Below are 22,576 nucleotides of genomic sequence, written 5' to 3' on the forward strand. Positions count from 1 at the left end.
TCTCATTTGAGTAAAATGGAGACCAATATTTGGATGTCTGGCCCCCTGACTGACAAGGAGGAAGGGAGCTACTTACAGTTTTGACCAGCAGACACACATGGTGACCCTGGATTGACCTGCTGTACATGGAGGCACAGGAATCAATCCTCTCCACCACTGGTTGAGACAGGAACACAACCGTAAGCTCATTAAACAACTCAAAATCTAAAAGGTCTTTATTTACCACATGTTAATGTTCATTCAAAGAGGGAGATTTCTGCAAGACGACACAGTGAACTACAAATCACCTCAATAAATATGTCCACTCTCCACCTAATACCTCCCAATGCCTTCTCCCCCTGTATTCCCCAGTCCCAGTGTACCCACCAGAGAAGTGGTGGTGGAAGCAGATCCTAGCCAGTAGATGGTGGAAAGGCTGGTTGATTCCCTCCAGCTTCAGAGAGCTTCCCTTGAGGTCCCCTGACTCCAACAGCTTAGCATACGCGTCACTGTAAACAACAACAATCACATTCACTACGCATCACATACTAGCTCACAAGCAGTTTAATCCTAAGTTCAGATCAGGGCACAGCACACTAAGCCAATAGCTCCAAATCTACAGTTAGGTAACGTTCATTATTATTAAAACAGCAGAATGAGGTTCTTTGGGGACAGCTAGCTGCACTGACCTGTAGCAGGGAGTGGTGATCAGGTATGAGGTGCAGGTAAAGTGCAGTTTAAAGTCTAGTTTCTCGTGAGTGGAGGAATCCTCAGTCTGTGTGAGAACATTATAACAGCAGAAGGTTAACAATACACTTTTACAAGTGAGGAAAAAGGTCAGTAGAACCTCGAGCAGTGAAATAGACTGCACCCAGAGTCAAAGAGGGATAGTGGGGGAATGTGAGGCCTTTGTGGAGAGCAAGATACTCACCTTGACTATGAAGGTGAGGGTTCCCTTCAGTTTCTGAGGCATCACAATGCTCTGCACTGAGAAGATGAACCGTGCCTCATTCGAGATCCCTGAGGAACAAGAGAGAAAAAATTGATTTGTTTGGATGTAAAATGGGAATGGGAATATTTGGATGGGAATTTAGCTCTTATTTCAACAAGTTTCCATAGCTTTTTCCTCCTCCCAGTCTCTCCTGCTTCCTCACCGGGGGGCAGATGGAAGGGCACGGTGAGGCTGTCATGTGGGCCGGCTCCCTCAGGCCGCTGCAGCTTGGAGTTGAGAGAGTCCATCACATTGAACTCCATGGACTTGATGAAACTGTCACACTTATTTTCAAAGATGACAGAGACCACCACCTGGCTACCGTCATGCAGGTTCCCCTGGATGTCACACACCTAAAGAGGGAAAGAGAGAGGGATGAAGCGGAGGTCAACCCACTCCGTAGCCAGCAGTGTTCACACAAGGAGCCCAGCAAATTGACTTGCATGCAAACCAGCAAATCGATTCAACCATTCCAATCCCAACACGAATCCCATGTGATTTTTATGAAGCAACCTGGAAACAGCACTGATAGGACAGTAGAATCGTAACGTCACACACTCAAAGAGGATGCCCCTGGCTTATGGTGTTGTGAATAACAGGGTTACATTTTCCAATATAGACATCTCTGCATAACAGCTTGGTTATCACAGGGTGATTAAGCCAGGGGGCACAGTCTGAGAAAAAGCACAACCACACAGAACATCTAGAAGATTCTCCTGTAAAACCCATAGCCTGCAGTTCATAGAACTTCAGCCAATACCTCATCAGCATCCTGCTTCATCTTGAAAGAGAGAAAAATAGGGAGCATAAGGAGGGGTCCACTTACAGTATATACAGTGCATTCGGAAAGTATTCAGACCCCTTGACTTTTCCCACATTTTTACGTTACAGCCTTATTCTAAAATCAATCTACACACAGCTCTGTCAGAGTGACCATCAGGTTCTTGGTCACCTCTCTGACCAAAGCCCTTCTTCCCTGATTGCCCAGTTTTGCGGGGCAACCAGCTGTAGGAAGAGTCTTTGTGGTTCCAAACTTCTTCCATTTAAGAATGATGGAGGCCACTGTGTTCTTGGGGATCTTCAATGCTGCAGACATTTTTTGGTACCCTTCCCCGGATCTGTGCCTCGACACAATCCTGTCTCAGAGCTCTACGGACAATTCCTTCGACCTCATGGCTTGGTTTTTGCTCTGACATGCACTGTCAACTGTGGGACATTTTCATAGACAGGTGTATGCCTTTCCAAATCATGTCCAGTCAATTGAATTTACCACAGGTGGACTCCAATCAAGTTGTAGAAACATCTCAAGTATGATCAATAGAAACAGGATGCACCTGAGCTCAATTTTGAGTCTCATAGCAAAGGGACTGACTAAGGTATTTCTGTTTTTAATTTTAATAAAATGTGCAAATATTTCTAAAAACCTGTTTTTGCTTTGTCATGATGGGGTATTGTGTGTAGATTGATTTTTTAAATCCATTTTAGAATACGGCTGTAACGTAACAAAATGTGGAAAAAGGGAAGGGGTCTGAAATATATATATATATATATCTCTATCTCTCTCAATGGTACGACTCCTCCCAGCTCCAATATGAGTGGCTATAGAAGATACACAAGCGTCTCGCTCCATCCCACTCACCATCTTGATGTAGGAGTTCTCAGCCAGCAGGGCGTAATTGGACATGGGCTGTAAAGAGAGAAGAGCCTGGTCAGTTCTCACTCAATATGCAAACAAGGGAACTACACCCAGGTCTGGACTATGTATATATGCTATTTGAGATAGGGAGTGTATTAACACTGCATACTTGACATACTTGTGTCAAATCAATGGGTGAAGGTAGGGAAGTTTTATATGGACAGTATTGTGGAGGCACAACTAACCTGTACCCCCACACACCTTGTTATTGTGTTACTTTTTTACTTTAGTTTATTTGGTAAATATTTTCTTTACTCTTCTTGAACTGCACTGTTGGTTAAGGACTTGTAAGTAAGCATTTCACAGTAAGGTCTACACTCGTATTCGGTGCATGTGACAGATAAAGTTTAATTAGATTTGATTTATGACTGGAACGTCCAGTGGACAGGGATTGGACTGAGTGGACAGCCTAAAAGGTGATTGTTTACTGACTGGCAGAGGCTCCTCGTCCTCCACCGTGCCGTTCTGCACAGACTCCTCTCTGGCTCCATCGCTATGGTGATGATGATGGTGCTTCTTTTTCTTGTCCTTCTCCTTTTTCTGCTTCTTCTTCTTGTGCTTGGAGGATTTCTGAGAGGGAAACAAGCAGGGGATGGTGTGAAGGGCAGTCTATTCAGAAAGAGGGAGGGAGAGTTTCTGTGCTCAGACAAGATCTGTCAAAATACAGTATCCTGTTGCGCTAGTCTTTAATGTAGAATCCTTAGTAATGAATGATGCTGTCGTTTGTATGTGTATGTTTTGTAAGGTTTATAAAAATATAAAATAAAAATGAGTAACAGCTGAGATTTCTGTCTCGTGATTCTGACATCATCAGTAAAGTGGAGTGACTCACAGTCTCTTCAGGCTCAGAGTCTGGGACCACGGCAGCCACACCAGACCCAGCGTCAGGAGTGGAGGCAGGGGGATCGTCTGTTACTGCTGCGGCCTCCTGTCACCACACACACAGCCCTCAAAATGAGTATGGACACATTTAGGAGGATTATTGACATACAACACGCTGTCATTTATTGATCATATACAAGTACAGGTAGTAGTAGTTTGGGTTAGTCGTAATTTGTTTGTTGTTTTGAAGTTGGACCCATTGTCGATAGCATCCCTTCACTGTACTTAAATGGAACAATAATCGACTCAAAAAACAGAAATACAGAAACATGTTCTGACAGGATGTGTGAACTGTGAAGTCACATTTGGGTGACTGCTAGAAGTAGCTTATTTTCTGAGGGCAGACAGTTGGTGTGGTGTAAACACAAAATCAACACGCAGAGCCCCTGAACAATGTATATCTAATGATCAGATTCTGCTTGAAACAGTCCCATACAGTAGTTCAGAACAGAGGACAGAGAGTGTGGGGTCACAGAGCTAAACTTTATGAACTAGTCTGGCTTTAAACTGAATACTGTACTGTTGTCATTAGTCTTCCACCTGGTCTAACAGCTGCTCTGCAGTTACACACGCACAGTCAGAAGCACAGGGTATGTAGTCACACGCACAGTCACACGCACTCAGTATGTAGTAAAAAACACTGTCTATATGTAGTCCTACTACACATGAAGAGCTGTGCTACTGTTGCATTGGTTTGATAGGAACAACAAGAACCGTCAGCATGATTCCAGACACTGAGGCCCCTGCACTTGACAACAACTGTGACCCCACCACTGACGAGAAACAGACACATCGAGCAAAACCAAAACAGAGAGAACCAACACTAAGAAACACGACAACCCCAGAATGAGTAGGGTTACGTGACCTCAGAAAGAGAGGCAGTAATGCAAGGGTGAAAGAGAAAAGTGGATGGAAGGAAGGAAAGAACCACACATGGCGAAGAGGATCAGACAAGAGCAGAGGATGGATGAAGAGGTACTGTTAGAACACAAATAAATGACAACAAGGACAAGGAGTGACTAAGAGAGAGAGGGGAACTCAACCTGAGGGTCAGAGGGCACTGGAGCATTTGAGAGCCAGAAATCCAGATCCGAAGCCTACAACAGTGAGGGAGGGAGAGGGAGCAAGAGCGAGGGGGGATAGAGAGGTTAACATTTTAGCACTACCTCTTCATGAAAATGGATACAGAGATTACACTGTTATTTTCATGAATAAATCAAGTATTTCAAGATAGCGACTAGACATACTGCAATCTTAAATACTGATTGATACTTGATTTAATCTTTATTGCTGATAGGATGGTGAGGGGGCCTTGAAAGAAGCAATGACAATGATTGATAAATGAAAATGACCAAAGAAATGTGTTTGCTTGACAGATTATTTTATATAAATTTAATTAAATCAAATTCTTAGTTTAGTTAAATTATTTAGTGTCAGCCTTAATTCTTCAATATCCTACACAGAATGACATAGTGCAAATCTTGTCCCTGTAAAAAAGGTAGTCCCTCCCTTTGTGATGTCATACCTCTGGTGTGGAGGCAGGAGGCTGGGCTGCCACATCATTGGTCACTTTTGATTGGACAGGCTCCTCTGAACCAGCCTCCATAAGATCCTCCCCTTCCTCTTGTTTGTGTTTCTTCTTCTTCTTCTCTTTACCCTTCTACAATGACAAAAAAAACACTCCTTAAGACAATAAGGTCACAAAAAACAGAAACGTCAAAGATATGAAAAATATTCCAAGGACATAAAGAATAGGGCCTCACCTTCCTCTCCTTGTCCTTCTTTTCCTTCCCGCTCTTCTTCTTGGGCTCTGAAGTGACCTCCAACCCCTCCACGTCCTCTATGGGGCTCTTGAGGACCTCATCGGGACGGTGTGTCCTAACTGGCAGCTTCTTCTCACTGTCTGCCAGGGGCCTGAGAGCACAGAGAGGAGACACATAAAACTACAGCCCTGAGTGTACATGGTGATTCTGGTCACACTACAGCCATCGGCTATGTCTCAATAGTCTTAACTAGCCTCCTTTCCTCCATGACCACTGATCTGGGAGGAAAAGACAGGGTAAAAGCAGCATGGTGAAAACCTATCCAGTCGATTCACTTACCAATGCCAGTGAAGGAAAGGAGATTAGGAAAGGAAGCTAGTTGAGACAAGCCCATCCACTCCACTCAGGTGCATGACATTTCAAACGCAAACTTGCTCAGCACAAACCTTCATAGCCATTCCTCAGGCAGAGCTGGGAAGTCAGGAGGGAGACCACCATTAACAGGTTTATCCAAGATCAGAACTGGATTGAGGCCTCTGTTGGTGGCTGCAGTAACTGAGTATGTTTACATGCACAGTAATAATTCGATATTAAACTGATTATGGCAGCAGGCAGATTATGCAATAGTCATGTAAACACTACTCTGCTTATCTTAAATCAGCGAACAGTCAAAATCAAATTAAGTATATGCCGATTAAAACACCTGGTTTTCTGAGCAATCTTTCAAACTATTAGGACATTTAAACACCTTAAATCGGCGTTCTAGCAGTGTATTTGATCTGCATGTGCTAGCAGCAACCGAGTGAGCCTCCCTCTTTAGCGAGAGTGAAGTGAGTTCGGAACAACTGAATGTATGTGTCTTTGAAGTAGTTTACACATTCAAACTTTATATGTCCTCAGAATGGTCACTGGGGTAGAATGTTTATTTTGATAGGGGAATTTCTGCATTGATCAGAGTGACATCAGGTAGATGGATTTCAGATGTGTCCATGTAAAACAGGATTATGTGACATTTCTCTTCTTGCAAAGCATGTAAACGTTTTAATCGAACCATTATATTAATCTGACTATCCACAACAATCACATTGTTACCATACTCAGTAACTAACGATTAACATTATGTTGAAGAAGATCCATGGATTGGGTGAGGATTTGATTTGGGGATTTGACTAGTAAAAACAACAGTAGTCATCCATGATTAGTAATGGGGATTGAGTCATGACTTGAGAAAATCAGCAGTTCCACTGAGAAATCTATAAGCTCTCATCTTATCACATCAATCTGTTCATGTTAGTGAGAAGTGAGAGCGCTTTTCTTCAGCTCCAGCCACAAAGTGGGCACATTAACAGAGTTTTGTATGGAGGGAATGCTGATATTCTGAAGTGAGCTTGTAGAAGGTTTCAAATGGAGGGGTGAGCAGGAGGAGAAATTGTTGTTGAAAACAAGGATCAAACTTCAAACTGTAAAAGTCACATCATGCCCAAACACAGAGAAACAGACAGAGACACAGACACAGCGAGAGAGAGAGAGAGAGAGAGAGAGACACAGCGAGAGAGAGAGAGAGAGAGAGAGAGAGAGAGACACAGCGAGAGAGAGAGAGAGAGAGAGAGAGAGAGAGACACAGCGAGAGAGAGAGAGAGAGAGAGAGAGAGAGAGAGAGACACAGCGAGAGAGAGAGAGACACAGCGAGAGAGAGAGAGACACAGCGAGAGAGAGAGAGAGAGAGAGAGAGAGACACAGCGAGAGAGAGCGAGAGAGACACAGCGAGAGAGAGAGAGAGAGACACAGCGAGAGAGAGAGACACAGCGAGAGAGAGAGAGAGAGAGAGACACAGCGAGAGAGAGAGAGAGAGAGACACAGCGAGAGAGAGAGAGAGAGAGAGAGACACAGCGAGAGAGCTAAATTAGAAAGCAGAATGGACAAGCTGAGTCAGACAAATGATGACCTCAGAGTACATCTGAGCACAACTAGAAAGGAGCTCGAACAAAAAGAGAGGTACATTGACACCCTCAACCGGCAGAGAGTCATTGTGTCCTCTGCATCTAGAGAACATGTCCACCAGCTTGGTACAACACAAGCAGAACCTGAGACCAGCATGGCCTCCACTACACAGCCGGATGACACTGCACCAGCCTACCAGTCTGCTCCAGCCCAGGTCAACCTACCAGCCTCCCAGTCTGCTCCAGCCCAGGTCAACCTACCAGCCTCCCAGTCTGCTCCAGCCCAGGTCAGAATACCAGCCTCCCAGTCTGCTCCAGCCCAGGTTAACCTACCAGCCTCCCAGTCTGCTCCAGCCCAGGTCAGAATACCAGCCTCCCAGTCTGCTCCAGCCCAGGTTAACCTACCAGCCTCCCAGTCTGCTCCAGCCCAGGTCAACCTACCAGCCTCCCAGTCTGCTCCAGCCCAGGTCAGAATACCAGCCTCCCAGTCTGCTCCAGCCCAGGTTAACCTACCAGCCTCCCAGTCTGCTCCAGCCCAGGTCAGAATACCAGCCTCCCAGTCTGCTCCACCCAGACAATCACCCACAACTGCAATTCTAATTGATTCAAATGGGAAGTTCTTAGTCCAGGAAAGATTATTCCCTAGACACCAGGTGTATAAGTTCTGGTGTCCTACAACTGAGAGTGCAATGCAGCTACTCAGTCAGACCAGGATTGACACCCCTGACAACATCATCATCCACACTGGCACAAACGACCTTCATGCCAAAGGTGAAAATGTATCTGGGGCAGTGAGAAGAGTGGCAGAACGGGCACAGGCTATGTTCCCAACAACCAATATAGTTGTGTCCACCCTCCTACCAAGAAAAGACTTCCCAGAAAAGTTGATCGACAAAATAAATCAACAGATCACTGTGGACTGTGCCTCACTGCTCAACGTCAGAACGGCTCACCACCCCACTCTGACATGTCAACACTTATATGATAATATACATCTTGATCAGGACAGTATCAGAACCTTTGCCAAGGACCTAAAAGATGCAACACTTGGCAGGGACCCACACACCCATCACCCCAGCAACAAAGGTCCCCCGCCCCACCTTCTGAAACAACAGTACCTCCACCATCCCGAGGAGAAAAGAGCCAGACATGGCTTATTACAGCACAGCTCTACTAGACCAGGCCCAACACAGCACAGCTCTACTAGACCCGGCCCATCACAACACAGCTCTACTAGACCCGGCCCTTCACAACACAGCTCTACTAGACCCGGCCCATCCCAACACAGCTCTACTAGACCTGGCCCATCACAACACAGCTCTACTAGACCCGGCCCATCACAACACAGCTCTACTAGACCCGGCCCATCACAACACAGCTCTACTAGACCCGGCCCATCACAACACAGCTCTACCAGACCCGGCCCATCACAACACAGCTCTACTAGACCCGGCCCATCACAACACAGCTCTACTAGACCTGTCCCATCACAACACAGCTCTACTAGACCCAGCCCATCACAACACAGCTCTGACCACTACTCCAGGGTCGGTCAGAACACTGCCCTTCAGGGAAGTAGACCACATGATGCAGTCCACACCATGTATCAATTAGATCGTCAGCCTACATATGCTGAGGTAACCTCTGGCAGAAGACCCCTAGAACAATCAGAGATAGGAGAGGTGCGCCAACTACTGCAACTAATATGCAGACTACTGAGCTAGACAGTCCCTTTAATTCACACACGGGCACACACGCGCACACACACACACACACAAACACACAGGGTTGCAGATTGCACATAAAATAAGTACAGTGCAATCTTATTCCATTCTTATTCATTTGTTTACAAATATTCCTAAATGTATTGACACCGGTATTATAATAATTATTATATGTAATGGTGTGTGTCTGTGTGTGTGTGTGTGTGTGTGTGTGTGTATGTATGTATGTATGTATGTGTGTATATGTGTATGTGCATGTATGTGTGTATATATATATATATATATATATATATATATATATATATATATATATGTGTATGTGTATATATATGTATATATATATATATGTATGTATGTATGTATGTATGTATGTATGTATGTATGTGTGTGTGTGTGTGTGTGTATGTATGTGTGTGTGTGTGTGTGTGTGTGTGTGTGTGTGTGTATGTGTGTATATGTATGTGTATGTATATATGTGTATGTATGTGTATGTGTATGTATATATATATATATATATATGTATGTGTATGTATATATGTATGTATATGTGTATGTATGTATATATGTATATATATATATATATATATATATATATATATATATATATATATATATATATATATATATATATAGTATTTTATTTTTTTTGTTATTTTCGATGTACTTTACTCAAACCAGTGAATATCACTTATTATAAATGAGATCATTAACTATCAGCTCTTGGAATATCCAGGGCCTATACTCTTCACATTTTGGTTATAAAACAACTAATCCAGAATTGATTAAAAACATCAAGGGACAGGACATCATAATCCTACTGGAAACATGGTGTCGTGGAGACATAGATACTCAGTGTCCCTCAGGCTATAGAGAAAGTTTACTACCATCAATCAAACATAAAAATGTTAAACGGGGCCGAGACTCAGGTGGAATCATCATTTGGCATAAGCAGGACTTAGCACTGAATGAAATGAAAAAAGGTACCACTCACATTTGGCTAAAACTTAACAAAGGTACAATCTATTGTGACAATGATGTATACATATGTGCAGCTTATGCTCCTCCTTCAGATTCATCATATTATGATGATCAGTTTTTTGACAATCTCCAGACAGAAATCATTACATTTCAGGCGCAGGGTAAAGTGCTTCTTTGTGGAGATTTCAATGCAAGAACAGGTTCTGAGCCTGACTACACTGATGCGGGAGGTAACCACCACATATTTGGACACCCCTCCTTGTACAGTAGCCCTATTATAAATAATAGAAACAGTCCTGACCAAATACTGAACAAAAATGGAAAAGAGTTAGTACATCTCTGTCGAGCCTTAGGCCTGTACATGCTTAATGGTAGAATCAGAGGGGACTCTTTAGGTCAGTTTACTTACTGCTCAGCTCTTGGGACAAGTGTAGTCGATTATGCCATCACTGACATTGACCCCTCCTCCATTAGTGCATTCACTGTCAGACCACAGACACCATTGTCAGATCACAGTCAGATCAACGTTTTTCTGAAGAAATTAACCGGCAATATTCATTCAAAAAAACAGCCCAATAAACTTTACAACATAAACCAATCGTTCAGATGGGCTCCAAACAGTGCAGAGGCATTCATTGAAACATTGAACTCAAATGAAATGATGAACTCTATACAGTTTTTCAATAACTCACAGTACCAAAACAATAAAGATGGTGTCAATTCAGCTACCCAAAACATCAACTGCATATTCCAAAAAGCAGCATTGAAAGCAAATTTGAGAAAACCAAAGCAATGCAACATCAGAAGCAAAAATCAAAATGTTTCTGACAAATGGTTTGATAATGAATGTAAAACAATTAGAAAACACCTAAGACAAATGTCAAACAAAAAACATAAGCAGCAAAACAACCCAGAGCTACGATATGAATACTTTGAAACTCTGAAACAGTATAAACAAACACTGAAATGCAAGAAATTGAATTATACCAACAAGACACTTGATGAAATTGAAAACGCAATTGACCAAAATCAGTTCTGGGACATGTGGAACAATTTAAGCACATCAAAGCCACAAGAATTAGCCATACAAGATGTAGGAATTTGGAAAACTTACTTTGATAATCTATACAAAAACATCCCACAAAAAGACTTAAACCAGAACCAATTAGAAATTAAAGAAAAATTGAACATCCTGGAATCAGTCATTAAAAACAACCAAAATCCATTAGATTACCCAATAACCCAACAAGAACTAAATGAAAAGCTAAAATCTATTAAATCAAAAAAGGCTTGTGGTGTAGACAACATCAGAAATGAAATGCTGAAAAACAGCACACCTGAGTTGCAAAATGCTGTGCTTAAATTGTTCAACATGGTTTTAACTTCTGGCTGCTTCCCTGATGTCTGGAACCAGGGGCTCATCTCCCCTATCCACAAAAGTGGAGACAAATCAGACCCCAATAATTACAGGGGAATTTGCGTCAACAGTAACTTGGGAAAGATTTTCTGTAGCATTTTGAATTCAAGAATTCAAACCTTTCTTCAAGAAAAAAATGTAATAAGTAAATGTCAAATTGGCTTTCTCCCTAACCATCGCACTACTGACCATATATACACCTTACACACACTAATTAATAAACACGTCCACCAAAAAAAAGAGGGCAAAATCTTTGCTTGCTTTATTGACTTTAAAAAAGCATTTGATTCGATTTGGCACGAAGGGCTATTCTACAAAATTCTACAAAGTGGGCTTGGTGGTAAGGTGTATGACTTAATAAAATGTATGTACACAGAAAACAAGTGTGCAATAAAAATCAAAAACCAAAGAACAGAATTTTTTTCACAATGTCGAGGTGTGAGACAAGGCTGCAATTTGAGTCCAAATCTTTTCAACATTTATATCAATGAATTAGCAGACATGTTGGACCAATCTCCAGCCCCAGGACTCACACTATTTGACACAGAGGTGAAATACCTGCTATATGCTGATGACTTGGTACTTCTATCACCAACCAAAGAAGGTCTTCAACAAAACATTAATATTCTGGAGCAATATTGCCATAATTGGGCCCTGGCAGTAAATTTCCAAAAAACTAAAATCATGATTTTCCAAAAAAAACCCAGATGTCAGAAACACAAATGTAAATTCACCCTGAACAACACCTTAATTGAACACACAAAAAATTACACCTACCTTGGTCTGACCATATCTGCATCGGGAAACTTTAATATGGCAGTGAAGGCACTCAAAGAAAAAGCCCGCAGAGCAATGTATGCAATAAAAATGAAATTATTCAAAATCAACATCCCAATTAGAATTTGGACTAAAATATTTGACAGTGTAATCCTACCAATAGCACTTTATGGAAGTGAGGTTTGGGGGCCACTCAATAAACTGGATTTTAAAATGTGGGACAAACATCCAATTGAAACCCTACATGCAGAATTCTGTCGGAAAATTCTACAAGTCCAGAGAAATACACCAACTAATGCATGTAGGGCAGAATTGGGCCGTTTTCCAGTAATAATGAAAATACAGAAAAGATCATTAAAATTTTGGCTACATCTAAATTCAAGTCCAAATTCGAGTCTGCAATTTAAAGCACTTCAAGCCCAAGAGCTGAGCCCAGAAACGAGCCCTCTCAGTCAGATGGTGTTGGACCTCACCAACCAAGCTGACGCCAGCACTGCTTCAAAAGAAAGAATTCCAATAAGCAAAATCATGAACCAATCAAAGGAATCATATTTACAATACTGGAAAAACGAAACAAAATCCCAAAGCCGACTAAATTGCTATCTGACCCTAAACAGAGAATATGAATTGGCTGATTATCTCTACTCTGTCAGAGATACGAAGCAGAGACAGATCCTTACCAAGTACAGGCTGAGTGACCACCGATTGGCAATAGAAACCGGCAGACATAAAAAGACATGGCTACCCAAAGAGGAGCGTGTATGTGGTCACTGCATGACAGGGGAGGTAGAGACAGAGATGCACTTTCTCCTTTACTGTGATAAATATTCCTCACAAAGAGATTCATTATTCACAGAAATGACTACATATATTCCAAATTTTTACAAATTGAACCAAGAGGAAAAACTAAGAATACTCATGGGCGAAGGAGCAATGGCTCCTCTTGCAGCCAAATATGTATTTTCCTGCCATAGCCTGAGGGACACTGAATAATAACATCTGCATAGTAAACAGTAACTTACTTATTATTACTATTATTGTTATTACTATAATTATTAATGTTTACTGTAGACTGTTACCATTTTATTGTTATTATTTTTGTATTTAATTTTGTATTATTATTTACTACAATTTTATATTATTATTTGCTATCATTTATAATTTTGTTACAATGTATATTGTATACATTGTTGCTTTGGCAATATTGACACAATGTTTTTCATGCCAATAAAGCAGCTTGAATTTGAATTTGAGAGAGAGAGAGAGAGAGAGACACAGCGAGAGAGAGAGAGAGAGAGACACAGCGAGAGAGAGAGAGAGAGAGACACAGCGAGAGAGAGAGAGAGAGAGACACAGCGAGAGAGAGAGAGAGAGAGACACAGCGAGAGAGAGAGAGAGAGAGAGAGACACAGCGAGAGAGAGAGAGAGAGAGACACAGCGAGAGAGAGAGAGAGAGAGACACAGCGAGAGAGAGAGAGAGCGAGAGAGAGACACAGCGAGAGAGAGAGAGAGCGAGAGAGAGACACAGCGAGAGAGAGAGAGAGCGAGAGAGAGACACAGCGAGAGAGAGACACAGCGAGAGAGAGACACAGCGAGAGAGAGACACAGCGAGAGAGAGACACAGCGAGAGAGAGACACAGCGAGAGAGAGACACAGCGAGAGAGAGACACAGCGAGAGAGAGACACAGCGAGAGAGAGACACAGCGAGAGAGAGACACAGCGAGAGAGAGACACAGCGAGAGAGAGACACAGCGAGAGAGAGAGAGAGACACAGCGAGAGAGAGACACAGCGAGAGAGAGAGAGAGACACAGCGAGAGAGAGAGAGAGACACAGCGAGAGAGAGAGAGAGACACAGCGAGAGAGAGAGAGAGACACAGCGAGAGAGAGAGAGAGACACAGCGAGAGAGAGAGACACAGCGAGAGAGAGAGAGAGACACAGCGAGAGAGAGAGACAGACAGACAGCGAGAGAGAGAGAGAGACACAGCGAGAGCGAGAGAGAGCGAGAGAGCGAGAGAGCGAGAGAGGAGAGAGAGAGACGGATCAGTCAGTCTTGAGTCCAGGCCCAGACGGGGCTTCTCCTGAGGCTGGGAAGGTACTCAACTGTGAGATGCCACCAGCAAACTGCACAGTCAAGATAACAGATGTGTGTGTGTATGCATAAGAGAGACAGAGGGAAAGAACCACAGAGCAGAGCACAGCACAGCGAGAGGGAGTGTGTGAGGATGAAGAGGACCAGGCCAGCACCAGCCTCTCATCAGTGGAGCCAGGAAGAGATTATACACCCCCACAGAGTAGATAACACCGCCAGGTTATATATCCTATACTTTCATACTAATCCATTAGTGGACATCTGTAATACAGCGAGAGGTCAGTGATGAGTTAACTCACTTGTCCAGGTCGATGTTCAAAGCTTTGTGGGGGTCGTTGGGATCTTTGTCATCGTCATCACTGGGCAAGGCATTCTGAGACAGGAAGAGAATGGAGTGACAGAGCAAAACAACATCCTTGCATATGCAATTATTATCAAAGGTATGCCACGTCTATTATCTGCAACACTCTGAACCACCTATGAAAGTGCCTGGCATCTCTGCCTGGCCTACTGTACACCACTGGCCTCTCTGCCTGGCCTACTGTACACCACTGGCCTCTCTGCCTGGCCTACTGTACACCACTGGCCTCTCTGCCTGGCCTACTGTACCTCTGCCTGGCCTACTGTACCTCTGCCTGGCCTACTGTACCTCTGCCTGGCCTACTGTACCTCTGGCATCTCTTCAGTGACGATGTCCACCATGTGTGCGGGGGTGATGTCCTCCTCACTCTCTGGGCCCGAGTCCCCCCTCCTCTGCCGGCCCTTCTCCCTCCTCTTCTTCTTGTCCTTCTTCTTCCTGTCTGCCTTGTTTTTCTCCCGACGCTCCTCTTCCAGCTTCACATACTGGTCTGACATTGGCATCCCTAAACCCAACGGTAGGGAAAAAGGAAGAGAAAGAAAGAGGAAGTGGGGTCAAGTTATTACACAGAAAGAAAGAGGCGAGACAGAAAGAGGTAGAGAAGAGGGGTTTAGTTATGACAGAGGCGAAGAGAGAAAGAGGGATACGGGTTAGGTTTGGAGTCCTGTGTGCAGAGCCACTGACTGATACACTGTACATTGAAATCAATTGGTTATTAAGTAGTGGCCAGAGTAACTGACCTGGGACTTTGAGAGGCACACTGAGGTCAATCTGCACCACTGGAATGTGCTCCACACCAACAGCCTCCTGGTATACCTGCGCACACACAATAACATATGGGATGTCAATGGGCTTCTAGTCAATTTAATTATTTAGATTGGGGGTGCTCAGCGGACATATGGAATTGTTTTAAGATGGTCATACTATGGATAACTTAGACATTTGATTTAGAATTTTAGGACCCCTTTAAGTGTACATGTGTGTATATACACACACACAAACATTTTTTTTTATAACATATTGATTTTGACCAGTACTACTAGAGCCCATAGAATAACACATTCACAAATGGCAGAGGGTCAAAAAAATGAATCATAAGAAACATCTGTCCTAAATCTAGGAGATATATATAAAAAAAATGAACATGTGGAAATATAATGTATACACACAAACACAGAGGCTGACCGATTATGATTTTTCAACGCCGATAACGATTATTGGAGGACCAAAAAAAGCTGATGCCGATTAATCGGCCAATTTTTTAACATGTATTTGTAATAATGACAATTACAACAATACTGAATGAACACTTATTTTAAGTTAATATAATACATCAATAAAATCAATTTAGCCTCAAGTAAATAATGAAACATGTTCAATTTGGTTTAAATCATGCAAGAACGTGTGTTGGAGAAGAAAGTAAGAAAGAAAGTAAAAGAAGAAAATAAAAGTGCAATATGTGCCATGTAAGGAAGCTAACGTTTTAGTTCCTTGCTCAGAACATATGAAAACTGGTGGTTCCTTTTAATACGAGACTTCAATATTCCAAGGTAAGAGGTTTTAGGTTGTCGTTATTATAGGAATTATAGGACTATTTCTCTCTATACCATTTGTATTTCATTAACCTTTGACTATTGGATGTTCTTATAGGCACTTTAGTATTGACAGTGTAACAGTAAAGCTTCCGTCCCTCTCCTCGCCCCTACCTGGGCTCGAACCAGGAACACAACGACAACAGCCACCCTTGAAGCAGCGTTACCCATGCAGAGCAAGGGGAATAACCACTCCAAGTGACGTTTGAAACGCTATTAGCATGCACCCCGCTAACTAGCTAGCCATTTCACATCGGTTACACCAGCCTAATCTCGGGAGTTGATAGGCTTGAAGTTATAAACAGCGCAATGCTTGAAACACAGTGAAGAGCTGCTGGCAAAACGCACGAAAGTGCTGTTTGAATGAATGTTTACGAGCCTGCTGGTGCCTACCACCGCTCAGTCAGACTGCTCTATCAAATCATAGACTTAGTTATAACATAATAACACACAGAAATACGAGCCTTAGGTCATTAATATGGTCAAATCCGGAAACTATAATCTCGAAAACAAAATGTTTATTCTTTCAGTGAAATACGGAACTGTTCCGTATTTTATCTAATGGGTGGCATCCATAAGTCTAAATATTCCTGTTACATTGCACAACCTTCAATGTTATGTCATAATTACGTACAATTCTGGCAAATTAGGAGGCCCAAACTGTTGCATATACACTGACTGTGTGCAATGAACGCAAGAGAAGTGACACAATTTCACCTGGTTAATATTGCCTGCTAACATGGATTTCTTTTAGCTAAATATGCAGGTTTAAAAATATGTACTTCTATGTATTGATTTTAAGAAAGGCATTGATATTGATGTTCATGGTTAGGTACACATTGGAGCAACGATACGCACCGCATCGATTATATGCAACGCAGGACACGCTAGATAAACTAGTAATATCATCAACCATGTGTAGTTAACTAGTGATTATGATTGATTGATTTTTATAAGTTTAATGCTAGCTAGCAACTTACCTTGGCTTACTGCATTCGCGTAACAGGCTAATGCATCTCCTCGTGGAATGCAATGAGAGGCAGGTGGTTAGAGCGTTGGATTCGTTAACTGTAAGGTTGCAAGATTGAATCCCCTGAGCTGACAAGGTGAAAATCTGTCGTTCTGCCCTTGAACAAGGCAGTAACCCACCGTCATTGAAAATAAGAATGTGTTCTTAACTGACTTGCCGAGTTAAATAATGATTAAAAATGTGTAAAAAAAAATAAAGCCAAATAGGTGTCCAAAAATACCGATTTCTGATTGTTATGAAAACTTGAAATCGGCCCCAATTAAAATGGGGCATTCCGATTAATCGGCCGACCTCTAATACACATACACAAACAAACACTACTTGTCAAAAGTTGACACACCTACTCATTCATGGGTTTTTCTTTATTTTACTATTTTCTAAATAGTGAAGACAAAACTATGAAATAACACATATGGAATCATGTAGTAACCAAAAAAAGTTACTTTCAAAATATATTTTTCAAAGTAGCCACCCTTTGCCTTGATGACAGCTTTGCACACTCTTGGCATTCTCTCAACCAGCTTCACCTGGAATGCATTTCCAACAGTCTTGAAGGAGTATATGCTGAGCACTTGTTGAATGCTTTTCCTTCACTCTGCGGTCCAACTCATCCCAAACCATCTCAAATTGGGTTGAGGTCAGGTGATTGTAGAGGTCAGGTCATCTGATGCAGCACTCCATCACTCTACTTCTTGATCAAATAGCCCTTACACAGCCTGGGAGGTGTGTTTTGGGTCATTGTCCTGTTGAAAAACAAATGATAGTGGGACTAAGTGCAAACCAGATGGGATGGCGTATCGCTGTAGAATGCTGCTGGTAGCCATGCTGGTTAAGTGTGCCTTGAATTCTAAATAAATCAGACAATGTCACCAGCAAAGCACCCCCACACCTCATCCTCCATGCTCCACAGTGGGAACCACACATGCGAAGATCATCCATTCACCTACTCTGCGTCTCACAAAGACACAGCAGTTGGAACGCAAATCTAAAATTTAGACTCATCAAGGACAGATTTCCACTGGTCTAATGTCCATTGCTCCTGTTTCTTGGCCAAAGCAAGTCTCTTTTTCTTATGGGTGTCTTTTAGTAGTGATTTATTTGTAGCAATTCGATCATGAAGGCCTGATCCATGCAATCTCCTCTGAACAGTTGATGTTGAGATGTCCTGTTACTTGAACTTTGTGAAGCATTTATTTGGGCTGCAATTTCTGAGGCTGGTACCTCTAATGAACATCCTCTGCAGCAGAGATAACTCTGGGTCTTCCTTTCCTGTGGTGGTCCTCATGAGAGGCAGTTTCATCATAGCGCTTGATGGTTTTTACGACTGCACTTGAAGAAACATTCAAAGTTCTTGACATTTTCCGGACTGACTGACCTTCATGTCTTAAAGTAATGATGGACTGTCGTTCCTCTAAACTTATTTGAGCTCTTCTTTTCATAATTTGGACTTGGTCTTTTACCAAATAGGGCTATCTCTGTATACCACCCTACCTTGTCACAACAACTGATTGGCTCAAACACTTTAAGAAGGAAAGAAATCCCACAAAATGAACTTTTAACAAGGCACACATGTTAATTGAAATGCATTCCAGGTGACTACCTCATGGAGCAGGTTGTGAGAATGCCAAGCGTGTGCAAAGCTGTCATCAAGGCAAAGGGTGGCTACTTTGAAGAATAACAAAAACACTTTTTTGTTAAGTACATGATTCCATATGTGTTATTTAATAGTTTTGACATCTTCACTATTGTAGAAAATAGCATAAATAAAAACCATGAAATGAGTAGGTGTGTCAACTTTTGACTGGTACTGTATATTTAAGTTGTTTGAAATGTGTAATGAATTACATTTCTGTAAGAGTCAGGTTAACACATAAGACGAGCTGCCGATTGGGTGATGAGGTGCGTACCTTCTGAGAGGACGGGGAGGCCTTGATGTAGAAGGGGTTGTTGGCCTGCTCTGCCTTCCTTACTTCTCTCCTCTGTTGGGAGGGAGAAACAGTATCAAGTCAGTCATATGAAAATGCTGTGGTGTTTACCGGTGTACCTCTTCAGTGTCCGACTGTTATATAGTATCACCAAAGATTTAACAACAGATCAACTGTGGAAAGAATTGAGGAGCTTGTATCTCAATGTATACACAGCACGGATTGTTGGCTTGTAAATTCCCATCTTACCTTAGCCAGTTCCTTCTCGTCCACTTCAGTGTAGCGTGGCTTGGTGTGTCTGGACTCCTCCTTGGCAAACACAGCCTTGCCCTTGGTCTTCCTACCCTCATCCTCAGACTCACTCCCAGACGGAGGCTCGTTGATCCACGCATCCAGGTCCAGACTGGAGACAAAACCAAGACAATAAATTGTCTGTCCGCGTTTATAAAATTGTACCGAATCATCCAGTTTTTTTAATACGGTATGACTTTACTCGCATAAAAAGCTACTTTGCATTAAGCTACTTTGCATTACCTAAAATTGTCCAACGGGCTGCATAAAGTACACTGAACAAAAATGTAAAACGCAACATACAACAATTTCAAAGATTTTACTGAGTTACAGTTCATACCGTGCATTTGGAAAGTATTCAGACCCCTTGAGTTTTTCCACATTGTTACGTTGAATACATTTTTCCCCCCTCATCATTCTACACACAATATCCCATAATGATTATAAAAACTAAATAAAAATCTAAAACAGAAATACCTTATTTACATAAGTACAGTTGAAGTCAGAAGTTTACATACACTTATGTTGGAGTCATTAAAACTAGTTTTTCAACCACTCAACACATTTCTTGTTAACAAACTATAGTTTTGGCAAGGTGGTTAGGACATCTACTTTGTGCATGCACAAGTAATTTTTCCAACAATTATTTACAGACAGATTATTTCACTTATAATTCACTGTATCACAATTCCAGTGGGTCAGAAGTTTACATACAGTCGTGGCCAAAAGTTTTGAGAATGACACAAATATTAATTTTCACAAAGTCTGCTGCCTCAGTTTGTATGATGGCAATTTGCATAAACTCCAGAATGTTATGAAGAGTGATCAGATGAATTGCAATTAATTGCAAAATCCCTCTTTGCCATGCAAATGAACTGAATCCCCAAAAAACATTTCCACTGCATTTCAGCCTTGCCACAAAAGGACCAGCTGACATGTCAGTGATTCTCTCGTTAACACAGGTGTGAGTGTTGACGAGGACAAAGCTTTCTGATTGTTTGGAGGATCCGAAAAACAGCTTGTCCGGAGAAGACACGGTGAGTGCTACCATCAGTCCTGTGTCATGCCAACAGTAAAGCACCCTGAGACCATTCGTGTGTGGGTTTGCTTCTCAGCCAAGGGAGTGGGGCTCACTCACAATTTTGCCTAAGAACACAGCCATGAATAAAGAATGGTACAAACACATCCTTCGAGAGCAACTTCTCACAACCATCCAGGAACAGTTTGGTGATGAACAATGCCTTTTCCAGCATGATGGAGCACCTTGCCATAAGGCAAAAGTGATAACTAAGTGGCTCGGGGAACAAAACATTTATATTTTGGGTTCATGGCCAGGAAACTCACCAGAACTTAATCCTATTGAGAACTTGTGGTCAATCCTCAAGAGGCGGGTGGACAAACAAAAACCCACAAATTCTGACAAACTCCAAGCATTGATTATGCAAGAATGGGCTGCCGTCAGTCAGGATGTGGCCCAGAAGATAATTGACAGCATGCCAGGGTGGATTGCAGAGGTCTTGAAAAAGAAGGGTCAACACTGCAAATATTGACTCTTTGCATAAACTTCATGTAATTGTCAATAAAAGCTTTTGACACTTATGAAATGCTTGTAAGTATACTTCAGTATTCCATAGTAACATCTGACAAAAATATCTAAAGACACTGAAGCAGCAAAGTTTGTGAAAATTATTATTTGTGTCATTCTCAAAACTTTTGGCCACGACTGTACACTAAGTTGACTATGACTTTAAACAGCTTGGAAGATTCCAGAAAATTACATCATAGCTTTAGAAGCTTCTGATTGGCTAATTGACATCATTTGAGTCAATTGGAGGTGTACCTGTGGATGTATTTCAAGGCCTACCTTCAAACACAGTGGGTCTTTGCTTGACATCATGGGAAAATCAAAAGAAACAGGTACAAAAGTATCTGAAGGTAGGAAACAACTCCATTTCGCTGACCCTCAACACTGGGGCCGCACAAGGGTGCGTGCTCAGCCCTCTCCTGTACTCCCTGTTCATCCACGACAGCGTGGCCATGCACGCCTCCAACTCACTCATCAACTTTGCAGATGACACAACAGTAGTGGGCTTGATTACCAACAATGACGAGACAGCATACAGGGAGGAGGTGAGGGCCCTCGGAGTGTGTTGTCAGGAAAATAACCTCTCACTCAACGTCAACAAAACAAAGGAGATGATCGTGGACTTCAGGAAACAGCAGAGAGAGCACCCCCTATCCACATCAAAGGGACAGCAGTGGAGAAAGTAGAACATTTTAAGTTCCCCTGCGTACAGATCACAGACAAACTGAAATGGTCCACCCACACAGACAGTGTGATGAAGGCGCGACAGCGCCTATTCAACCTCAGGAGGCTGGAGAAATCTGGCTTGTCACCCAAAGCTCGAACTAACTTTTACAGATGCACAATTGAGAGCATCCTGTCAGGCTGTATCACAGGTACGGCAATTGCACCGCCCTCAACCGCAAGGCTCTCCAGAGGAACAACGCATCGCCGGGGCCAAACTACCTTCCCTCCAGGACACGTACAGCACCCGATGTCACAGGAAGGCCAAAAAGATCATCAAGAACAACAACCGCCTGAGCCATTGCCCGTCCACCCCGCTATCATCCAGAAGGCAAGGTCAGTACAGGTTCATCAAAGCTGGGACCAAGAGACTGAAAAACAGCACCTCAAGGCCATCAGACTGCTAAACAGCAATTACTAACTCAGAGGCTGCTGCCTACATTGAGACCCAATCATTGGCCACTTTAATAAATGGATCACTTGTCACTTTAAACAATGTTTACATATGTTACATTAATCATATCACATGTATATACTATATATTATACCATCTATTGCACCTTGCCTACGCAGCTCGGCCATCGCTCATCCATAATTTATATGTACATATTCTCATTCACCCCTTTAGATGTGTGTATTAGGTAGTTGTTGGGGAATTGTTAGATATTACTGCACTGTCGGAACTAGAAGCACAAGCATTTCGCTACACTCACATTAACATCTGCTAACAATGTGTATGTGACCAAAAAAAAAGAAAGATTTGAAGACCATGCAGGAGTGGCTTCAGAACAAGACTGAATGTCTTTGAGTGGCCCAGCCTGAGGCCAGACTTGA

At 42.4% G+C, this 22,576-nt stretch overlaps 1 protein-coding gene across 13 annotated transcripts in view; it reads right to left on the bottom strand.

Moving 5' to 3' along the window:
- The window catches only part of LOC110521469 (AP-3 complex subunit delta-1), a 43,756-nt gene that overhangs the window by 2,387 nt on the left and 18,793 nt on the right, over positions 1–22,576 (bottom strand). For 2 of the 13 annotated variants that reach the window (XM_021599041.3, XM_090231415.1), the window contains exons 17-33: positions 19,393–19,546; positions 19,126–19,197; positions 15,337–15,412; positions 14,908–15,101; positions 14,538–14,611; positions 5,312–5,462; positions 5,074–5,208; positions 4,592–4,645; positions 3,499–3,594; positions 3,099–3,236; positions 2,610–2,657; positions 1,731–1,751; positions 1,134–1,323; positions 911–999; positions 669–754; positions 367–488; positions 77–156 (exon numbers count right to left, since the gene is read on the bottom strand). In XM_021599041.3, the coding sequence (XP_021454716.3) occupies positions 77–156; positions 367–488; positions 669–754; positions 911–999; positions 1,134–1,323; positions 1,731–1,751; positions 2,610–2,657; positions 3,099–3,236; positions 3,499–3,594; positions 4,592–4,645; positions 5,074–5,208; positions 5,312–5,462; positions 14,538–14,611; positions 14,908–15,101; positions 15,337–15,412; positions 19,126–19,197; positions 19,393–19,546 (1,780 nt within the window). Of the gene's footprint in view, positions 1–76; positions 157–366; positions 489–668; positions 755–910; positions 1,000–1,133; positions 1,324–1,730; positions 1,752–2,609; positions 2,658–3,098; positions 3,237–3,498; positions 3,595–4,591; positions 4,646–5,073; positions 5,209–5,311; positions 5,463–14,537; positions 14,612–14,907; positions 15,102–15,336; positions 15,413–17,561; positions 17,962–19,125; positions 19,198–19,392; positions 19,547–22,576 lie in introns of those variants that run through there. The other 11 variants (XM_021599044.3, XM_090231417.1, XM_021599043.3 and 8 more) reach the window with 8 other exon arrangements.

The sequence above is a fragment of the Oncorhynchus mykiss genome, chromosome 4, assembly GCF_057628025.1.
Source record: "Oncorhynchus mykiss isolate SJ-2025 chromosome 4, ASM5762802v1, whole genome shotgun sequence".
Lineage (NCBI taxonomy): Eukaryota > Metazoa > Chordata > Actinopteri > Salmoniformes > Salmonidae > Oncorhynchus > Oncorhynchus mykiss.